Source organism: Chelonoidis abingdonii, chromosome 6, assembly GCF_003597395.2.
Source record: "Chelonoidis abingdonii isolate Lonesome George chromosome 6, CheloAbing_2.0, whole genome shotgun sequence".
NCBI lineage: Eukaryota > Metazoa > Chordata > Testudines > Testudinidae > Chelonoidis > Chelonoidis abingdonii.
The window spans coordinates 40842988-40861189 of NC_133774.1; the positions used below are offsets into that span (position 1 = coordinate 40842988).

General features: G+C 41.1%; 1 protein-coding gene across 5 annotated transcripts in view; it reads left to right on the forward strand.

Moving 5' to 3' along the window:
• Window positions 1-18202, forward strand: part of KIF2A (kinesin family member 2A) — an 87274-nt gene that overhangs the window by 17990 nt on the left and 51082 nt on the right. For 3 of the 5 annotated variants that reach the window (XM_032801171.2, XM_032801174.2, XM_032801170.2), the window contains exons 2-6: window positions 11230-11324; window positions 12035-12154; window positions 12689-12743; window positions 16601-16723; window positions 17328-17428. In XM_032801171.2, coding sequence (XP_032657062.1) covers window positions 11230-11324; window positions 12035-12154; window positions 12689-12743; window positions 16601-16723; window positions 17328-17428 — 494 coding nt within the window. The remainder of the gene's footprint in view (window positions 1-11229; window positions 11325-12034; window positions 12155-12688; window positions 12744-16600; window positions 16724-17327; window positions 17429-18202) is intronic. The other 2 variants (XM_032801173.2, XM_032801175.2) reach the window with 1 other exon arrangement.

An 18202-nucleotide genomic window follows, 5' to 3' on the forward strand; every position in this document is an offset into this window, starting at 1 on the left:
CCGCTGCATCCGAGTTCAGATTGCTGTCCAGGGCGGTCAGTGGTGCACTGTGGGATACCGCCTGGAGGCCAATAATGTCGATTTCCGTCCACACTAACCATAATCCGATATGTTAATATCGAATTTAGTGCTACTCCTCTCGTCGGGGTGGAGTACGGAAATCGATTTAAAGATCCCTTTATATCGATATAAAGGGCGTTGTAGTGTGGATGGGTACAGCGTTAAATCGATTTAACACTCTTTAAATCGATTTAAACGCGTAGTGTAGACCAGTCCTGGGTCACTCTGAGTTCACTCTGAGTTCAGTGGTATAATTAAATTCCAAATAAATGGTGGTTCTGCCCCACTGGGCTCATCTTCAACCCACGCTCCAGGCTCAGTTTGTGTCTGTGCTCTAGGATAGAGCTTGATTCCCAGGCTGCTTCTCTGGAGTCCCCTCACAGTCTTGTCCCCTATAGGTTGCCTTTCAGTCTTCCTCGCTCTAGGATAGAGCATGGACTCCCTATCTATTTTGCTGAAGTCATTCTAGACTGTACTTCAGGGCCTTCCAAAGGAGCCCAACTTGCTCCCTGTGGCTCTTTCTCCAAGTGGCATTTTCGCACACCTTTTATGAGGCCCAGGTGTTTGTCTGTCACCTGACCCCAGTTAGTTCAGCCACCTTAGGTTGAGGGGCAGTTAATTATAGCACAGGTGGGGCTGATTGAATCCAGGCCTTCGGGACCTTAAAGGAATAGGCCACTTTGTTACACAGTTCTGTAGAATATTACTTTTATTCCGTTCCGATGGAAGAGATAGCAGTTCTAAAATATCAGCCAGTGAACAAAGATAATCCTATAATGTCTCTCTAGTTAATTAACTAACAAACTTTTCATTTCTGAGTTGTCTCCTAACTCTGGACTGGCAAATGGATTAAACATTAAATAGTACCCCATAGACTATAGAAAATGTAATCTCAATAAATTTTCTTTTCCAATTTTAAAACACTGGTAAAAAGTTTTAAGAATTTGTAAAGAATGGCTGATTGAGCCTTGCAAATTAACCCCCAAAACACTCCTTGTACAACAAGAGAGATAACACCTTTACAAACAAAAACAGATATTACTCACTTTACCAAGAAAACAGATAACTTGTTAAACCAGTTTTGAAAGAGAATCTTTTTGCAAGAGTTCAAATTGTTAAAGGTCATTAACTGTGTATGAAAATCTAGTGGAGAACTGTACCTGTTGTCTCACACCAGACTTTACCTAGAGGTGCTTACCAGAACAAGTGAAATAGATTAGGATTGTGTTGTCTCTATTTTTTTTTCTATAAGTAGTTCTGCTCCTGCAAATAGTCCTGGGAAGTTATTCATAGGAACATAGGTGTGATGGTCTGCTACTATAGTGAGGTCTCTGTCATGGGGTGTAACGGGGTGGCTCATCCCTTAATGCATGGGACTAACCAACCCTGATTATAGAATGAACTACTCGTGGAGGAGATAAGGGTGATTACCCTATAAAGAGCAGCAGGAGGCTGCAGCGAAGGGGGAAAACTGAGAAAATCATATAGAAACTGTGGAGTGTGTAAAAGGCTCTTACAGGGAAGACCCTGAGACTGAGGGAACTGATAGTGAGCAGAAGACTTTTGCTAGAGACCAGTACTGACGTAAAGCCTGAGAGACTTTGAATTGGGACTTTGCTCTGGGAGGAAGGGCTGGGGACTTCCTGCCTAAAGAGGGAGAGTCAATGAACTGGGGTTGAAGTCTGGAGGATCAGTTTATAAGGACTCAACAAATGGGACCTGAGGAGGAGGAGGAGATTTTAATTACCTGTCTGTGAGTTAAGGGGCCTTGAAGAGGGGAGAAATTGTAGCAAGGCAGCAGTGAATGATGTTTGGTCATGAAGGGGTGCTCAGGAGGCACCTATCTCTGTTACAGGTGGCAATCAGTTTACCAAATGGAATGGTGAGAGACTTACGGTAGGCAGGGAAGGCTATGTATGAATTTTAGACCTTGTCTACACCGGAAAAAAACCGGCAGTATATAACTCAGATGTGAATTTAAACTGATATAGTCATACCAGTTTAAACCCTGTGTGGACATTCCTATCCCTTTATAAGGGTAGCCTTTTTTAGTGTAGTTTGTCATTTGTGAAGAGGTGTAATGCAAACAAACAAACAAGGCAAACTCTTACTACAATAAATGTGTCTTCACAGGGGAGTTATACTGCTTTAAGCAGGGGTTGGCAACCTTTCAGAAGTCCTGTGCCGAGTCTTCATTTATTCACTCTAATTTAAAGTTTTGCCTGCCAGTAATACATTTTAACATTTTTAGAAGGGCTCTTTCTATAAGTCTATAATATATAACTAAACTATTGTTGTATGTAAAGTACATAAGGTTTTTAAAATGTTTAAGAAGCTTCATTTAAAATTAAAATGCAGAGCTCCCTGGACCGGTGGCCAGGACCCGGCAGTGTAAGTGCCACTGAAAATCAGCTCACATGCCGCCTTTGGCATACGTGCCATAGGTTGCTTACCCCTGGTTTTAACTATACCTGTTTAAATTCACACCTTGGGTTATAGTGAATTGTCCCCCCTCACATACTCTGCGCTTGTATATCAGTATAATTGGTAAAACTTTCCCATGTCAAAAGGCCTGGTCGTGGCCTATCCAGATTTAGACTTAAGCTTGGGGCCTTGACCATTTGTGGTAGCATTGAAGAAGCACAGTCAGTGGTCCCAGTTTACTTGGATTCTACTGGTGAAACACAGGCTGTGGCCTTAAGTGTACACAGTCTGAATGGGCAGTGCAAGGTGCAGGCAGTGCTGAGGAGAAAGGAGGGGGAGAAAGTCTGTTAGGCACTGCCCACAAATTGGACAATTGTGGTCAAAGAAGGACATGGCCAGAGTTCCTGGGAGCATATCTTGCTTGCAGCCTGTGCTAATACGGTTCCTGTAGAATCCTAGCTGGAGAGCAGAGCTGACCTAGGCTGGCAGAGGGTGACAGTGGTACCACTTCCTGACCTCCTGGAATCTCCTCTTAGGTGCATCTGCAGAAGCAGTGCAAGAGGTTGCAAACTGTAATCCCCATGGATGCAGAGGTGAATTGAGCCTAGTGTGTAGAGGGAGACCTGGTGTCACTATCTAATCGTATCTGAACAACTTAAGAAACAACATTGATTGGCTCTACGTGTGCTGGGAAATGGAAGGAAATCCAATAGCCATAAAAAGGTGGAATGGAGAGCGATGCAGAAACAAGGATGTGGAAAAGATTAAAGTTAAGGGAGCCAGAAAGGCAAGAGATCCAGTAAAAAAAAAAAAAAAAAAGGGGTGGTGGTGGTGGTGGTAGAAGAATGTAAATGCACAATATCTAGGGACGGGAAAAATCAGATAAAGGAGATTGAATTAGACAGTTGCTTAGTTTTTTTTAATGGGGGATTAAAGCTTGCAGTTGTAGTTTTAGATCTGACAGTCACATCCAAACTAAGCAGGTTTGGTCTGTGTCTTGGATGGAAGACATTCAAGGGGAAAAGTGTGCTGTAGAAGAAATTGGTTGACTATCTCATCATTAAAGAACTCATAGCGTTTTCATACTGAATATTTAATGTTGCATAGTAATTTTTTGGTAGCTGCTGTACAAACATATCATAAAGCAGCACAATCCCTGTCCAGAAGTACTAGCCACAATGTCTTGGCCCAGTTCCTGTTTAAGTAGATAATGCACAGCATGTTTGCAGCTTTCTTGTGGTGATTCAGTGGAGCTACACCTGTGCACTACTTAGTCGAAACTGTACTGTTACGTAATGTTAAATAATTGTTGTAGTCTATTCCATGTGTGACAACATTTAATTAGCTGCACATATGTGCTTACTTAGCCTATTGTACTGAATACTCATCTGAACCTACTAGAATTCTGGGAGTTGAGATCAAGATAATCAACTCCCATGATTCCTTTCCCGATATCCCACAATTTATCCAGTTTTAGTGATTCAGTACCATTTTTAAACTTCTGTAAGGCAATATGTGCTGAGTGCCACAATCTTGGCAACCATTAATACAAACAGTGTGCTCCAGAGATGCTGATCAGAGCGATTGGGGGAGGTCCCGGATGATTGGAAAAAAGCAAACATAGTACCCACATTTTAAAAAAGGGAAGAAAGAGAACCTGAGGAACTACAGACCGGTCTGCCTCACTTCAGTCCCCGACAAAATCATGGAGCAGGCCCTCAACGAATCCATTTTGAAGTACTTGAGGAGAGGAAAGTGATCAGGAACAGTCAACATAGATTCACCAAGGGCAAGTCATGCCTGACCAACCTGATTGCCTTCTATGATGAGAAAACTGGCTCTGTGGATATGGGGAAAGCGGTGGATGTGATATATCTTGACGTTAGCAAAGCTTTTGATACAGTCTCTCACAATATTCTTGCCATCAAGATTGGATGAATGGACTATAAAGTAGATAGAAAGCTGACTAGATTGTCAGACTCAATGGGTAGTGATCAACAGCTCAATGTCTAGTTGGCAGCCGGTGTCAAGCAGAGTGCCCAAGGGGTCAGTCCTGGGGCCAGTTTTGTTCAATATCTATGTTAATGATCTGGATGATGGGATGAATGGGAGAGGTAGATATACTGGAGGGTAGGGATAGGGTCCACAGTGACCTAGACAAATTGGAGGATTGGGCCAAAAGAAATCTGATGAGGTTCAACAAGGACAGGTGAAGAGTCCTGCACTTAGGACGGAAGAATCCCGTGCACCGCTACAGGCTGGGGACCAACTGACTAAGCAGCAGTTCTTCAGAAAAGGACCTGGGGGATTACAGTAGGTATGAGTCAACAGTGTACCCTTGTTGCCAAGAAGACCAGCGGCATATTGGGCTGTATTAGTAGGATCATTGCCAGCAGATCGAGGGAAGTGATTATTCCCCTCTATTTGGCACTGGTGAGGCCACACCTGGAGTATTGCGTTCAGTTTTGGTCCCCCCACTACAGAAAGGATGTTGAGAAATTGAAGAAAGTCCAGTGGAGTTCAATTAAAATGATTAGGGGGCTGGGGCACATGACTTACGAGGAGGGGTGGAGGGAATTGGGGTTATTTAGTCTAGAAAAGAGATGAGTGAAAGGGGATTTGATAGCAACCTTCAGCTACCTGAAGGGAGGGTTCCAAAGAGGATGGAGCTAGGTTGTTCTCAGTGGTGACAGATGACAGAACAAGGAGCAATGGTTTCAAGTTGTATTGGGAGAGGTCTAGGTTGGATATTAGGAAGCACTGGAATGGGTTACCTTTGTAGGCGGTGGAATCTCCATCCTTAGAGGTTTTTAAGGCCTGGCTTGACAGAGTCCTGGCTGGGGTGATTTAGTTGGTGTTGGTCCTGCTTTGAGCAGGGGATTGGACTAAGTGACCTCCTGAGGTCTCTTCCAGCCCTAATATTCTATAATTCTATGACAGTCTGGCTCCATTAGTTGGGAAACAACTACGAGTATAGTCTCCCTGAAGCCATGTGAATACTACTGGAGGAGGAGGATGAAACCGAGCATTTAACTTTTGCATGATCTTTTCGTGGAATGGCTTTACTTGGTGGAGTGCTGCTTCTAGGCTTGGCCAACCAACATTGGTGGGACAAAATAGTGCTTCAAGGCTGGGATGACCAGCAGCAGCTGCAGAACTTCAGGGTACAGAAGGCTGCTTTCCTAGATATCTGCGTAGAGGACACACTAGAGTGGCAGAACACCAACATGAGAATTCCCCTCAGTATAGAGAAGTGTGTGGCCATGGCCATCTGGAAGCTTGCCCTCCCCCAAATGTTGTCACTCAGTAGCTAGCCAGTTCAGTGATGACAGATCAACTGTGAGGGCTGCTGTCATGAAGATTTGTGCTAATATTAAGAAGGTGCACAGTGCACAGGGAATTGATAGATTTGCACAGTTGGGGTTCCTGAATTGTATCCAGATAATTGGGTCCCACATGCCCTTTAGTTTGCAACCCCCTCTGTCCTCAGAAAGTAGGTTTCAGAGTCCATGAACAGAAAAAGGGATTCTCTGTGATGATGCAAGATCTAGTTGATCACCATGGTTGGCTGAGATTTTAAAATGGGGTGGTCTGAAGAGTTCCATGATCCTGGGATCACACCAGGTTTAGGCAATGAAAAATTGTACTTCTGCTCTCAGTACTACTGTGGACTATTAATAGTGTGATTCCTTCAGTCATCCTGGGAGACCCCGCTTATCAAACTCTCCTTCCCTTGGCTTATGAAGCCTCTTAGTGGACCCACGGATAGAAGAAAGTAGCTGTTTAACTATACACCGAATAGCTGCAGAATGACAACAGAGTGTGCATTTAGTAGACTGAAGGGAAGCGGGAGGTGTCTCATAACGAGGCTGGATACTTCTGAGAAATATCTGTCTCATGTTATAACTGCTCTCTGTATTTTGCACAACATCTGTGAGAGCAAGGGAGAGAGCCTCACTGAGAGTTGGGGAGCACAGGTGGAGAGACCTCCAGGACTTTCTGAACAGCCAGACTGGGTGCCTCTACAAATTTTCCCAACTAGTCAGGGGACCAGCATTGTATCTGCAGAGTCAGGGAAGGAAACTTATATGATTTATATGGCTGTTTTACTAGGAATGGATGTTATTACGGGGAATTGTACCTCAATGAAATTAGTCAGCAAAGCTTTTTTTTAATTCAAACCAGGCCCCGCCCCCAACCCTGATTTTTTTTTTAATTGATTTAACAATAAAAGAACACAGTGCAAAGTTTAAACCAGTGGAAATGGGGCAGACGTGCCTGTAGTGCTGAGTGCACTCATCTTTGGGGCGGAGGAGACACAATGTGTAAAAATGTACAGGCTTGTAGTTTTTGTCTTGTAGGGGTAGAATGGCATGGGAAAGGCCTGTCCTTGTAGTCGGGGAAGTGGAAGGGGTGTCTCAGTATTGTGTTCTTGGCAGACTGCTCATGTACAGCACCCCAACCTAGCCATGTTATGCAAAGTATAACAGTGTTCTCCAGTAAGTTGGTTTGTTTCTGCTGTATATCTGATATCTTTTCCTGGATGTCCTCTTCTCTGTCCGTGTGTTTCATAGATTTATCCCTGTCCTTTCATTTTTATCCTGGACCATAAAATCTTTGCTTCACTGTCTTATTCAGTCTCAGTTCGGATTTTGTGATGAAATCAAGGGAGGACTTTTTACTGTCCTTTCTTTTCCCTCACAGGTTTGCTAGGTGTTGAGCAACTGATAATGCCCCTATATGGGCTGCAGCATATCAGATGCTAACAGAACAGAGAAACAATGCAAGTAGTAACTGTTCTATACTAGTCTCCCTGCTAACAGTGATAGAATATCACTATCCCGTCAATTTCAGAATTCCTTTCTCCTCTGCTCTTCTAGTTCTGGGTGTGCTTGAAGATGGTAATACACTTTCCAACTTATTTCCCCCCTGCACAAGTCCTCTGCACTAATGCTGGGTGTATGGAGCTGGAGGTGTGTGTGTGTCCCCCAAGAGGCAGTTTAGTAACTGCATATTACATCTGTAGGCTGTCTTTACACTGCAGGATGTTACCATGTGAGGTGTCCCCAAGAGATGGAGAAGATTATGTTAAAAAAGGCAGTGGGAAAACTGGGAAGATGGGAAGTGCTGTTGTTTATGAGGATGGTGCCCCTCAGCTGGTGCAGGAGTGGAAGGGAAATGCCACCTATATTGGCAGCTGCAAGACTCGTTGCCTTGCAATGGGTGTGCCAAAATAGAGCATTGCTTTTGCCTTGAATTCTGTTGTAGAACACCTACCAATCAGCACAAAGTGGACTATAAAAGAGGTAGGCTTCAATGAGTGTTCTGAACCCATTTTGCTGCAAAGGGCTTAACGATCCTGAGGAGCTGACTGAAAATCACTATGGGCTTCGTAACTTGTGTAGCACCAATGCCTTATATGCTCAGTGCATTGAGAGTATCTCTGTAGCCCCATTTGGGCATTTTCCTTATAATCCAGTGCATGTTGTAAATATAAAGATAGCTAAAAGCTCATGGCACTGATCAGAATGTCATCCAAATTACTTTTTCTGTTGCCTTTTCCCTTTTTCTATCTGCTGTGACAATAAACATGCCTGCCATACAATGCATTTGGTATTTATTAGCCCACAGGGTGCCACCATCTTGAGCAGTGGGTGTGGGTAGAGAGACCTGCTATTGGCCAGGAGGGAGAGGGAGTGAGGAATGGTACACTTATTCCATAGTTGTGGGATTTGAAATACAGGGAAAGAAACCCTTCTGAGCTTCTGGAGCTGATGCCATTAGGGAGTGTGGGTGGGACGGAGAGCAAGTGGAAAAAGGCCTGTGTCCACTCTCATCCTCTCAACTCAGCACCTCCCAGGTGATATCAGGAACTAAGTTGTTTAAATCCCTCTGTGCAGTCGGTATTCAGACAGTTTATTATAATACGGCACATAATGCTTATGGTTGAGGTCTCCTCTGCAGGATAGTTAGGCTGAGTTGCTGCCTGGCTCTCAGGGGTCATCTTCAGTGCTATCTCTGCCTAAGTGTCTGGCTTTGAGTTAGGTGTGCTGAAGAGATTGTGGCTGTTTGGGGATATCTCCTTCTTGCCAGGGTCTGTGGTCAGCTGGGTGCCTTTGAAACTGTCCCTGCACAGCAGGATTCTGTGGTGATCTTCCTCACAAAAGTCAGTCCAGCTCCTCATACTATGCATGTTGCTGGAAGAGTTACCATAGTGCTTGTTTTTGTCCCTTGTATTTTCATAATTCTGCTGGAGCTCCTTAGCTTGGGTGTTGCATTGGGCCATGTCCCGAGAGTGCCCCTTCTTCTGCACTTGCTCCATAGCTGCCCATAGATTGTCACACTCTAATGGCTCCCATAAAGATGGGACTGGATGTGCTCTTGTCCCCCTGAGGGCAAGGGAGTCCTGGATTTCTGGATTGGACCACACAGAAGCACAGTGCCTGACTACAATGATGGACTGTGGGATTGTGTACTTGTCATAAACTGAAATTGCAAATGAGTGCACCTACATGTGTGCCAGCATTTAAACAGGGAGGTGATAGCTAGTCAAGATGACCCTTTGAGCAGTGGAGGCACACAGGTAAACAGACAGGTTGGTCCATCTGTAAATCAATGTGGTATGGGTTGGCAGTAAGACAGCTACCTAAAGTGGTGTTATCAATCTGAAATGGGAATGTATCCACACAAACCTTTTACTGGCATAACTCATTTGGGAACAAACTTATGTTGCTTCCAGAAAGATGAATTAAAGCAGGAGAGGACATCAAATAAATCGAAAAAAGAACTGTGTGTGGATGCAAGGAAGTTTTTGCCATAAAAATTCAAGTTATTCTGAAAAAGCTTTCCTGTGTAGATCGAACATGGAAGATCCTATGTGCTGAGTTTTTGTCTTTAGTCTCCCTTGGAGGATGTGTTTTATAAGGCTTGGCTGAGTCTATTCTACCATTTACCAAACCTTCCATTGACTTCTCTCAGAAATAGAGGGGTGGGAGGCAGTGTCTGGAAGAAGTGGATCTCTAGCCATTGCACCCACCAGGGGCTTTGTGAATTCCTCCATTACCTCTCTATTTCAGGGACTCCCTACAATTTCTTCTGCCAGAGCTTCTGTGTACCACCTATTCTCCCTCCTCACATACCAGGGTCCACCATCTCTCCCTCATGCCAGTGGCTCTGTGCAAACCCATTTCTTTTTCCTTCCTTCCCTCTTATTGTTCCCTCCATGTCAGGGGCTCTGTGTCAGTCATCTATTTCACCTTTTCCCCAACATGGTAGGGGCTCAGCGTACCCCCTGCTCCCACAGCAGAATCCCCCAGTATCCCTTACCAGATGTTCTATGCGCCTGCCATTCTTCCCTCCCGCATTCTCTTCCCATGGTAGGGTCTTTGTGTGCTCCCTATTCTCTTTTTCCCCCCTGCCAAATGCTCTCTATCTTCCCTACCTTCACACCCATACAATGGTCCCTCAATCTCCCCCCTGATAGGGGTTCTGTGTGCTCCCCATTTTCCCCTCTGCCATGGGCTCTGTGTGCACAGCCCTCTCTTCCACCTCCACCATTGTTGTTTCTCTGGGAGAAAAGTTATTCGGGGTTTGAACACGTTCAGCTATATTGGGAGAATGCATGGAGATGAGATGGGATATTGTCATGCTGGAAGGCATTATGGGTGCCATTACCCAGTTTGATCTGCAGGCAATTGCAGAGGTGCTTGAAGTTGTGGCTGTACTAGAGATGGTGGGGCCTCATTTTTCCTCTTGCAGTTTTCCCCAAAATCAATAGGGTTCTGGCCATTGATGTCTAAACAGCCCCTGAAATTTTGGAATTCATATGATGCAACATTCAAAGTTATCCGATTACAGAGAGACAAATGCCCTTAAGCTGAGTGTATGGCCTTACAAGCTCAGCTGACCAATTTTTGTGATGAAAATTCTTCAGTCCTTGTCTCTGTATAAAATGTTTCTGTCTCAATATACTTCATGAAGATTTGCATGCTGTTTGCAAAGTCATATCCTCAAAACCTCTGCTCCTCCAACAATGACCAATTCATGTTGCTTGCACTTGGATATTTCCGATATGATGGCGGTGCTAATGATGAAATCCTCTCCATTTTAGTTGGATGACTAGCTTATCCATTCCCTGTCAACCAAGGGCATCAGAAAAACTGGTCAAGGGGCTCTGAGCCTATTTCAGGAACTCAATAGAAGACTGCGAAAAAGCTCTCAGAAATATATGTTTATACAGTACACCCAGGTAATGTCCTTTCAGTGAAAGGATTACAAAACTGGAACTGCTAATGAAACCCCTCTAAGCCAAGAAAGTTTGCCAGATTGCACGTCTCCTGTTCTCTCCTGCATAATTAGCAGTCACATTTTTATTTTTTAACTCCTGTGATTCTGTGCATACTGATGTGTTGTCAGGAGCTAGTTTTGTGGGCTCAGCCTTGGTCTCGGTGTGTTGTCTGTTTAGACTGTGAGCTTTTGGAGGCAGGGATTGTCTATTTTTATATAAAAATATACATAGTGAAGCTTCTATGCACTACCATGATAGATATAAAATAAACGGTCTACATTCATTTTGTTTGGAAGAGTTTAGGGGAAATTGGAACTACTTCCTTTTGCTTACATATCTTTTTGTGAGGGACGTTAACAGATCAGATGCAAAACTTCTGGGGTGCAGATTGGGACTAAAATAATTTCAGGGAAAATTCCATAGTTGCTAATAAATGAGTGCTAATGTCTTCCTTCTAGGTCGAATACATCAAGCTATGGTAACATCTCTCAATGAAGATAATGAAAGCGTTACCGTTGAATGGATTGAAAATGGAGACACTAAAGGCAAAGAGGTACACTAAATATTTTAGAACTTTTCTTTCTTTTCTTTTCTTCTTTTTTTTAAAATTTTTCTAGAATAAAGACTATTGTAATACTCTTTTCTTAAAATTCTGTATATTTTATCTTGAACCTGAATAGTTCATACAGTAAAACTACTGGAAAATATATATTTTTTTTAATTAAATTAAATTGTGATTCCGTGGTTCCAGATACTGTTTAATGTGCATCGTAGAACAAATGACATCGGTTTCTGTGGTGCTGTATTTTATTTCCTGAGTATACGTTTCTATAATAATATCGAGTTCTTATGTAGCACTTTTCATTATAGATCTCAATGTTCCTTACACCGTCTGTCAGTCTCATTATCCCCATTTTACAGATGGTACACTGAGACAGAGAGGGAAGTGACTTGCCTAAGGTCATCTAGCAGGCCCGTGTCAGAGCTGGGAATATTGCAATATTCCCTTTTTGCAATATAATATGCAATATCCTTTTTGCAATATAATAGGACCAAACTATTGATGCTTTCTTTTATTTATATAGTTTTCAGGCAACCTGAGGACCAAAATTGTTCAAAATTTACTTTAGCTGAGGATACACGAAGTATCTCAGTTTACAAAGCTAAACAAAGGATGGACTAAAATCACTGAAGGCATCTGTTTGTGTGTAAATGTAAAAAGACTCACAAGTGTGCATGTTTATTTTTTTTCCTTGTTAACAGATTGACTTGGAGAGTATATTCTCACTTAACCCAGATCTTGCGCCTGATGAAGATATTGAACCCAGCCCAGAGACTCCACCACCTCCCACTCCTTCAGCCAAAGTAAACAAAATTGTGAAGGTTGGTGATATATTCAATGAAAATTACTATCGTCTCATTCATATTAGTATTTTGCCTGTAATATTTAAGAATTTTAAGTTTAATTTTCTCTTCTGTGCATTATAAGCTAATTCAGGAATATTTTAGAAATCCTTATCATAAAAAAACTTAAGAGATTTCTGAAGGGCAGAACTGGAAAAAGAAGAAATCCGCAATTAATCTTAATGATCTTACAAAGGGGACAGAGTGAATTTCTTAGCCTGGAACCAACTTTAAACTTGTTAAATAACTATATTTATTGTGAAATGTTTGTATATTTGGACCTTTTTGTCTTAGAGAAGGTTGTGGAGGTTATTAAATGATGCATTTAGCTCGCATTCTGTATCCTCTTCGTCATACGTGCTGCTGGGAGGGACTGTGCAGCACCACCTCCTCAATACTGCTCATGCTGATATCTGTGATTACTTCTGTTCACTGAAAGTAAGCAGAGATTGGGCTACAATTTACAAAAGCAGTGATAAAGTGAACAGATTATAGAGATTTCTCTCTTTATAGAATCGACGGACTGTGGCTCCTATTAAGAACGAAACTCCTGCCAGAGACAACAGAGGTAAACGATCAGTTGCACCTTTCCATTCCATAAAGCAAGAAAGTAAAAATGTTAAACTGACACTTATTTAAAGTTCTCTAGTATCCTACGTTTTCTCTGGTTTATTACTTGGCCATGTTAAATTTAATGGGCAGAGGGAATAATTACTGGAACTATTATGATGATGTATTTTTAAAAAGTTAGTATGTTATCAGTTTTATATAAAAAGCCTGGTTTATACTGAAAACTTCTATCGACCTAGTTCCCGCCACTTGGGGAGGTGGTGTTCCTACACAGTGGGAACAACATCCATCGCTGTAGGTTGCATCTATGCTGTGGGGTTATGCTGGCGTAGCTGTGGTACCATAGCTGTGGTGCTATAGTCCCTAGAGTGTAGAGATGGCTTAAGTTCAGTATAAGAGATTTAGTGCATGTCTATATTTTATGCATCACTTATTTTATGTATCTAATAAATATATTCTTTAAAACGGCCTCTTGTCATATTTCACCATTTCAGACATTCCTTTGTGCTTTTGATACTACTTTTGTTTGTTCCTCAATTCAGTGTTTAAATAGTCTCTAAAAGCATGTCTACAGGACACTCAGGAAAGTTAAGAGTGAATTAAGCTAAAGTGAACTAAAGTCACTTTACCTCTGAATTATGAGTATCAACACAGGACTTTAATGCACTTCAGATTCATGTCTTCAGTTAATTTAGCTGAACTCGCCCCAGTGTTCCTGTGTAGACATGCCTTCAGAGCAGTGATACACAGACTGAGGCTTGGGAGCAGCAAAGTGTCTCTTTAATGTGTCTCCTGCAGCTTTTTCCAGCACATGATATTAAAATGTGTGATTTAATTATTAACCAATCTAAGTTATTAATCAGTCAGGACGCTTTTACTATGTTATTAACCAATATTAACGTGTGTGTGTGAGGAAAAACCTGACCAAGTATTATTATTTTATCAACTACAATTGGTTAATTTTATATCTTATTTTTATATAAAATAGTAAATGAAACAATGAATTCATATTACTGTGGATCTTTTGAGTAATACTGATCGCTAATTTGGCTCCTGAATCACTGAGATTTGAGTATCACTACTTTAGAGACTACTTAAATACTGGATTGATCAACAATCAAAAGCACAAAGGAATGTATTGTAAAAAAACAGAAGATGGTGCCCAAGTGTGAGCAGCCAAGTCCTGGAGGCTCAATGGCCTAGAGGTGCAGGAAGCTGGAGGATTCCAGGTTGGCTGGAATGAGCCAGGGAGGTGAGGGGCAATTTTGGCTGTAGTACTGCGGGCAGCCTCTGTGAAAGCCAGGACTGTGCCACATGCGGGGCAAGTATGTGAGAGCTGGGGCGGGTTGTGAGCACTTAGGCTTGTTTGCGTCCTGGGAGAAGGTGAAGGCCCCCAGGGAGCATTGTACTTCACCAGGCTGGAGGCCCAGACTGAGCAGACACAGAACTGATACCTTACCAGGCTGTCACATCTCAGTTCTGTGTGCACCACTGGTAGGATTAGAGGCCTCTGGGGGCGGAGCAGGGGGGTGAAGTTAGTGAAGGTTTTGGGCATCTTTGGAGATGGGGGAAGGATTGTGCTGTTGTTGAATTCCCTTAAGTTTCCCAGACATATTCCAGCCCATTGGTCTGTACCCATTCCCTTGCCTGACATTCTTTTATATAAATAGTTGGAATCCCCTCTGTGTGTTACTGGGTTTTGTGCCAAGACTTTCCGGACTCACGTAAGCAAAGGGGGCAAATGCTCAACCTGGAGAGGAATAGGCGCAGGCTTGCTAGCTTAAGGCATCTACCAGCATGAACGGGTTAACGCAGCATGAAATATGACAAAAGGGTGTTTTTAAAAACATATACATTTATTAGATAAATAATAATGTGATGCATAAAATCCCTAAAAATATCAAAATAAACATGCATCATCTAGCTAAGGGTGTTTTTGTTCTCTCCATGGTGTTAAAATTATTTTAACATTTAATGACGATGCTTACCTGATTTGTCAGTATTACCACTATGTCACATTAAAACAATTCTGTTAAATGATTTAACTTAAAAATCTTTGAGTGGTCTCTGCATATTCCTATTTGTGAGATCAAGGAACCTGTATCATAAGCTTCCAGAATCTTCTGATGGGCAATTGGGACCACTCCCTCCAGACAGAGACTTCCATTGGATAAAAATGGGAAAAGAAAATTTCAATGTGTATTGGCAGGGAGAGGGGAAGAATTCTTGTTTTACATTCGATTGGCCTAAATTTAAAACATTTAATTACATAAGTGGTGTCCTTCCTTTCATGATATTAATTCACTTTTTATTTTTAAACAATTTATAAATCTAGCTCTGCAAATGTTAATATTGTCAGTGTTGTCTATGTGTCTTTGGACAGTAGTAACTTCAGCTTGGTGCAGGAGAGCTGTGTAACTCTCATTCACTGTGATGGGAGCTGCGCTTCTTATCCTACACCTTTTTTGGTCATTCAGTTAAGCCTTTGTTCAATAAGTTGATCGATACTGTAAAGTAGATCCCATCTGTTGATGAATTGGAACTCTGATGTCCTGTCATATTTTCCCCTCAACTATACCGAGGGAATGTTTGTTTGTCCATCCATGTGTTCTCTGCTCCCACGGTTGTCTTCATGCTCTAATTTCATGTTGCCTTTCTTGCATGGACTGTCCTGTTGGAATTGCAACTCAAATCTTTACCCTCTCCTCCTTCAAATCCCTTCTCATAACCCACTATTTCTGTGATGCTTACAGGAACCTGGCCAACTGAAAAGGGATAGTTTTAAGCATCTGTTATAGGTACAGTTTAACATCTCTGAAAAAAATCATTTCATAAATACGTAAAACATCAAACACCTTTCACTCTCATTGACTTAAGTGGAAAGATGAGATTGCTTAGCACCTCTGAAAATCAGACCACACGAATATATGAAAAATGCACATATTTTTATTGTATCCTCGACACTTAACCTTTGTGTGTCTTCTGCCCTTAGCTGCCAAAATAAGAATGGGCTGTATTTATAAGCATTCAGTCTGCTCTGCTTTGATTATTGTATCCTATTCCTTCTTTCTTTTCTGTCCCACACTCCGCCCCACCCCCAAATATTGCAAGCTCTCTGAGGCAGAGACTATGTATTATGTGTTTGTTCTAGGTGCTCTATGGGACCCTTGTCTTGGTTTGGGTCGTTAGTTGTAACCATAGTGCAAATAAATAACTCAAAATTTTAGGTCCCAGTACCACAATCTCAAATATATGGTTAACTTCACTCGTGAATAGTTCTGCTTACCTTAAGTTGAATGCTTGCTTAAATGTTTGTGGGATTGAGGCCTGAGTTGTTAGTTTAGTTTATGTTGATTATAACTAGAGCTCTGTGTTTGTCACAGAGGCTGTGAAAGTAATGGATTCTGTGACTTCTGCGGGGGCTACTGCAGCTGACCCCAGGGCCACCCAAGCAACTGGCTCCTCGTCCGCAGCAGCCCCTCCAGACACTCCCACTCCCCAAGCACTGACCCCCTTAAGGTTTAGTCAGAGGTATTTATAGTAAAAGAATTTTTGTTTGCCTGTGACCTGTCCATGACTTTTACTAAAAATACCCATGACTAAATCGTAGCCTTAATTATAACATTAGGATTAGTAATTCATTGTATAGTGTGTCTTAATTAGAGGTATGTTTTCAGTTTTTTCTAGTAAACTACTTTTTTACTTAGATGTCACTAAAAGACCTTTTTGTTGTGTTTTTAATCATAAAATATTTCAGAATCTGACAGTAATATGGGAAATGTCTATTAAATGACATGAAAATTTAAAAATTTTTTCAAGATTAGTTTTAGACCATTTTTTGTTTTTCTTTTGCAGCGGTTGGTTCTGCACGTGCACGGCCTACTCAACTTCCTGATCAGTCTTCCTCTACACAACAGAATGGTAGTGTTTCAGATATATCTCCAGTTCAAGCTGCAAAAAAGGAATTTGGACCCCCTTGTATGTAAACCACGTATCAAGGATTCATTCATTTTAGGCATTACATGTACACTCTCTTGGACATCTATGTAATCCATAATTGTTGAATGGTCTAAACACACAGTTGTCTGTAGGTCTCCATAAGAAGCATTTTCAGATTACTGTGGGAAACAAAAGGTTGAGTTCTGTCATTGTTCTGTTGGTAATTAGGTTTTAAATGTTTCCTTCGATTTTTTTAAACCTTGACTGTTCATTTAAAAAACATTTTAAAAAATTTATTTTAAGTTGTCCAGTCTTTTTTAATTCAAACCAAGCAATCACATAAATCAGTTAGTATGTTTTTGAGGACCATTGTCTGTTATATTTTTATTTGGTTATTTCTTGTCTAATTCCCATGAATAGTTTTTATTTTATTTTATTTATTTATTTTTTTTAAATTCAGAGGCTAATAAAGTTCAGAAATAAAGTTGCAGTAGTTATGCTTTGCTAGTATTGAGCTGTTTGAGGAGCTAATCAGTGTAAAGATTTAAATAAATTATAATTATTGATTAAAATAACATAATTGAAAACTTGTGACATTCCATGTGACAAATGAATATTCAAAGAATGTATCTTTTTCTTTAAGCACGTAGAAAATCTAATTGTGTGAAAGAGGTTGAAAAATTGCAAGAGAAACGTGAGAAAAGAAGGCTACAGCAGCAGGAACTTAGAGAAAAAAGAGCTCAGGTTTGTATTGGTAGTTCAAAGCTGAATTCTACATATCGCAGAAAGCCTGTGGCGAGAAGATCTATGCTAAGCTATTGTGATCTATAGTGTTTATATAAAATATGACTAGCTTGAAACTAAATATTTTCTTTGTATGTACAAAACTGAATAATTAGTCTTCAAGTTTCATAGTCATCATGGCTGTATTGTTATGGTAACTCACCTTTTATCATTTTATCTGATTCTTTTGTTTCACATACATTTATTTTTTTTAAGTTTTGCATTTGCTGGTCTGGCTATAAATACTTACAAATGAAATCTCAGTGATAACTGTTGCCTAAGAAAAACATATGGACAAAAATATGGCCTCAAAATATAGCATAACATTTGTGAGAAATTACTCTTTTCTTATCTTCAGTGGGGTGTGAGTGGCATATTTGAGAGCTTGAGGTTTGAAGGATGTTTTTTAAATACCTCTACAGACATCTTAATTTTGTAACATACAGGCGATATGGTGGCAAGTTGTTAGAACTTTCTGTTAAAATATGAAGTGGCTAATTCTGTAAGAGAAATATTTTAAAATTAATGACTTTATCACTGGAGAGTAAAAGATTTAGAAAGACCAGTAGCATAATCTTGTTGGCATTCCTGTATGTATGTTTTAGTCTCTAAGGAGATACTAGCAATCTGCTAAGGACATAAGTACCACCAGAAAGTAAATGATTCAAGCAACTTGATTTCATGGCTTTATGATGGGCCTAAGCTTATCTAAAAGGATATATGTGGAATTTTTTT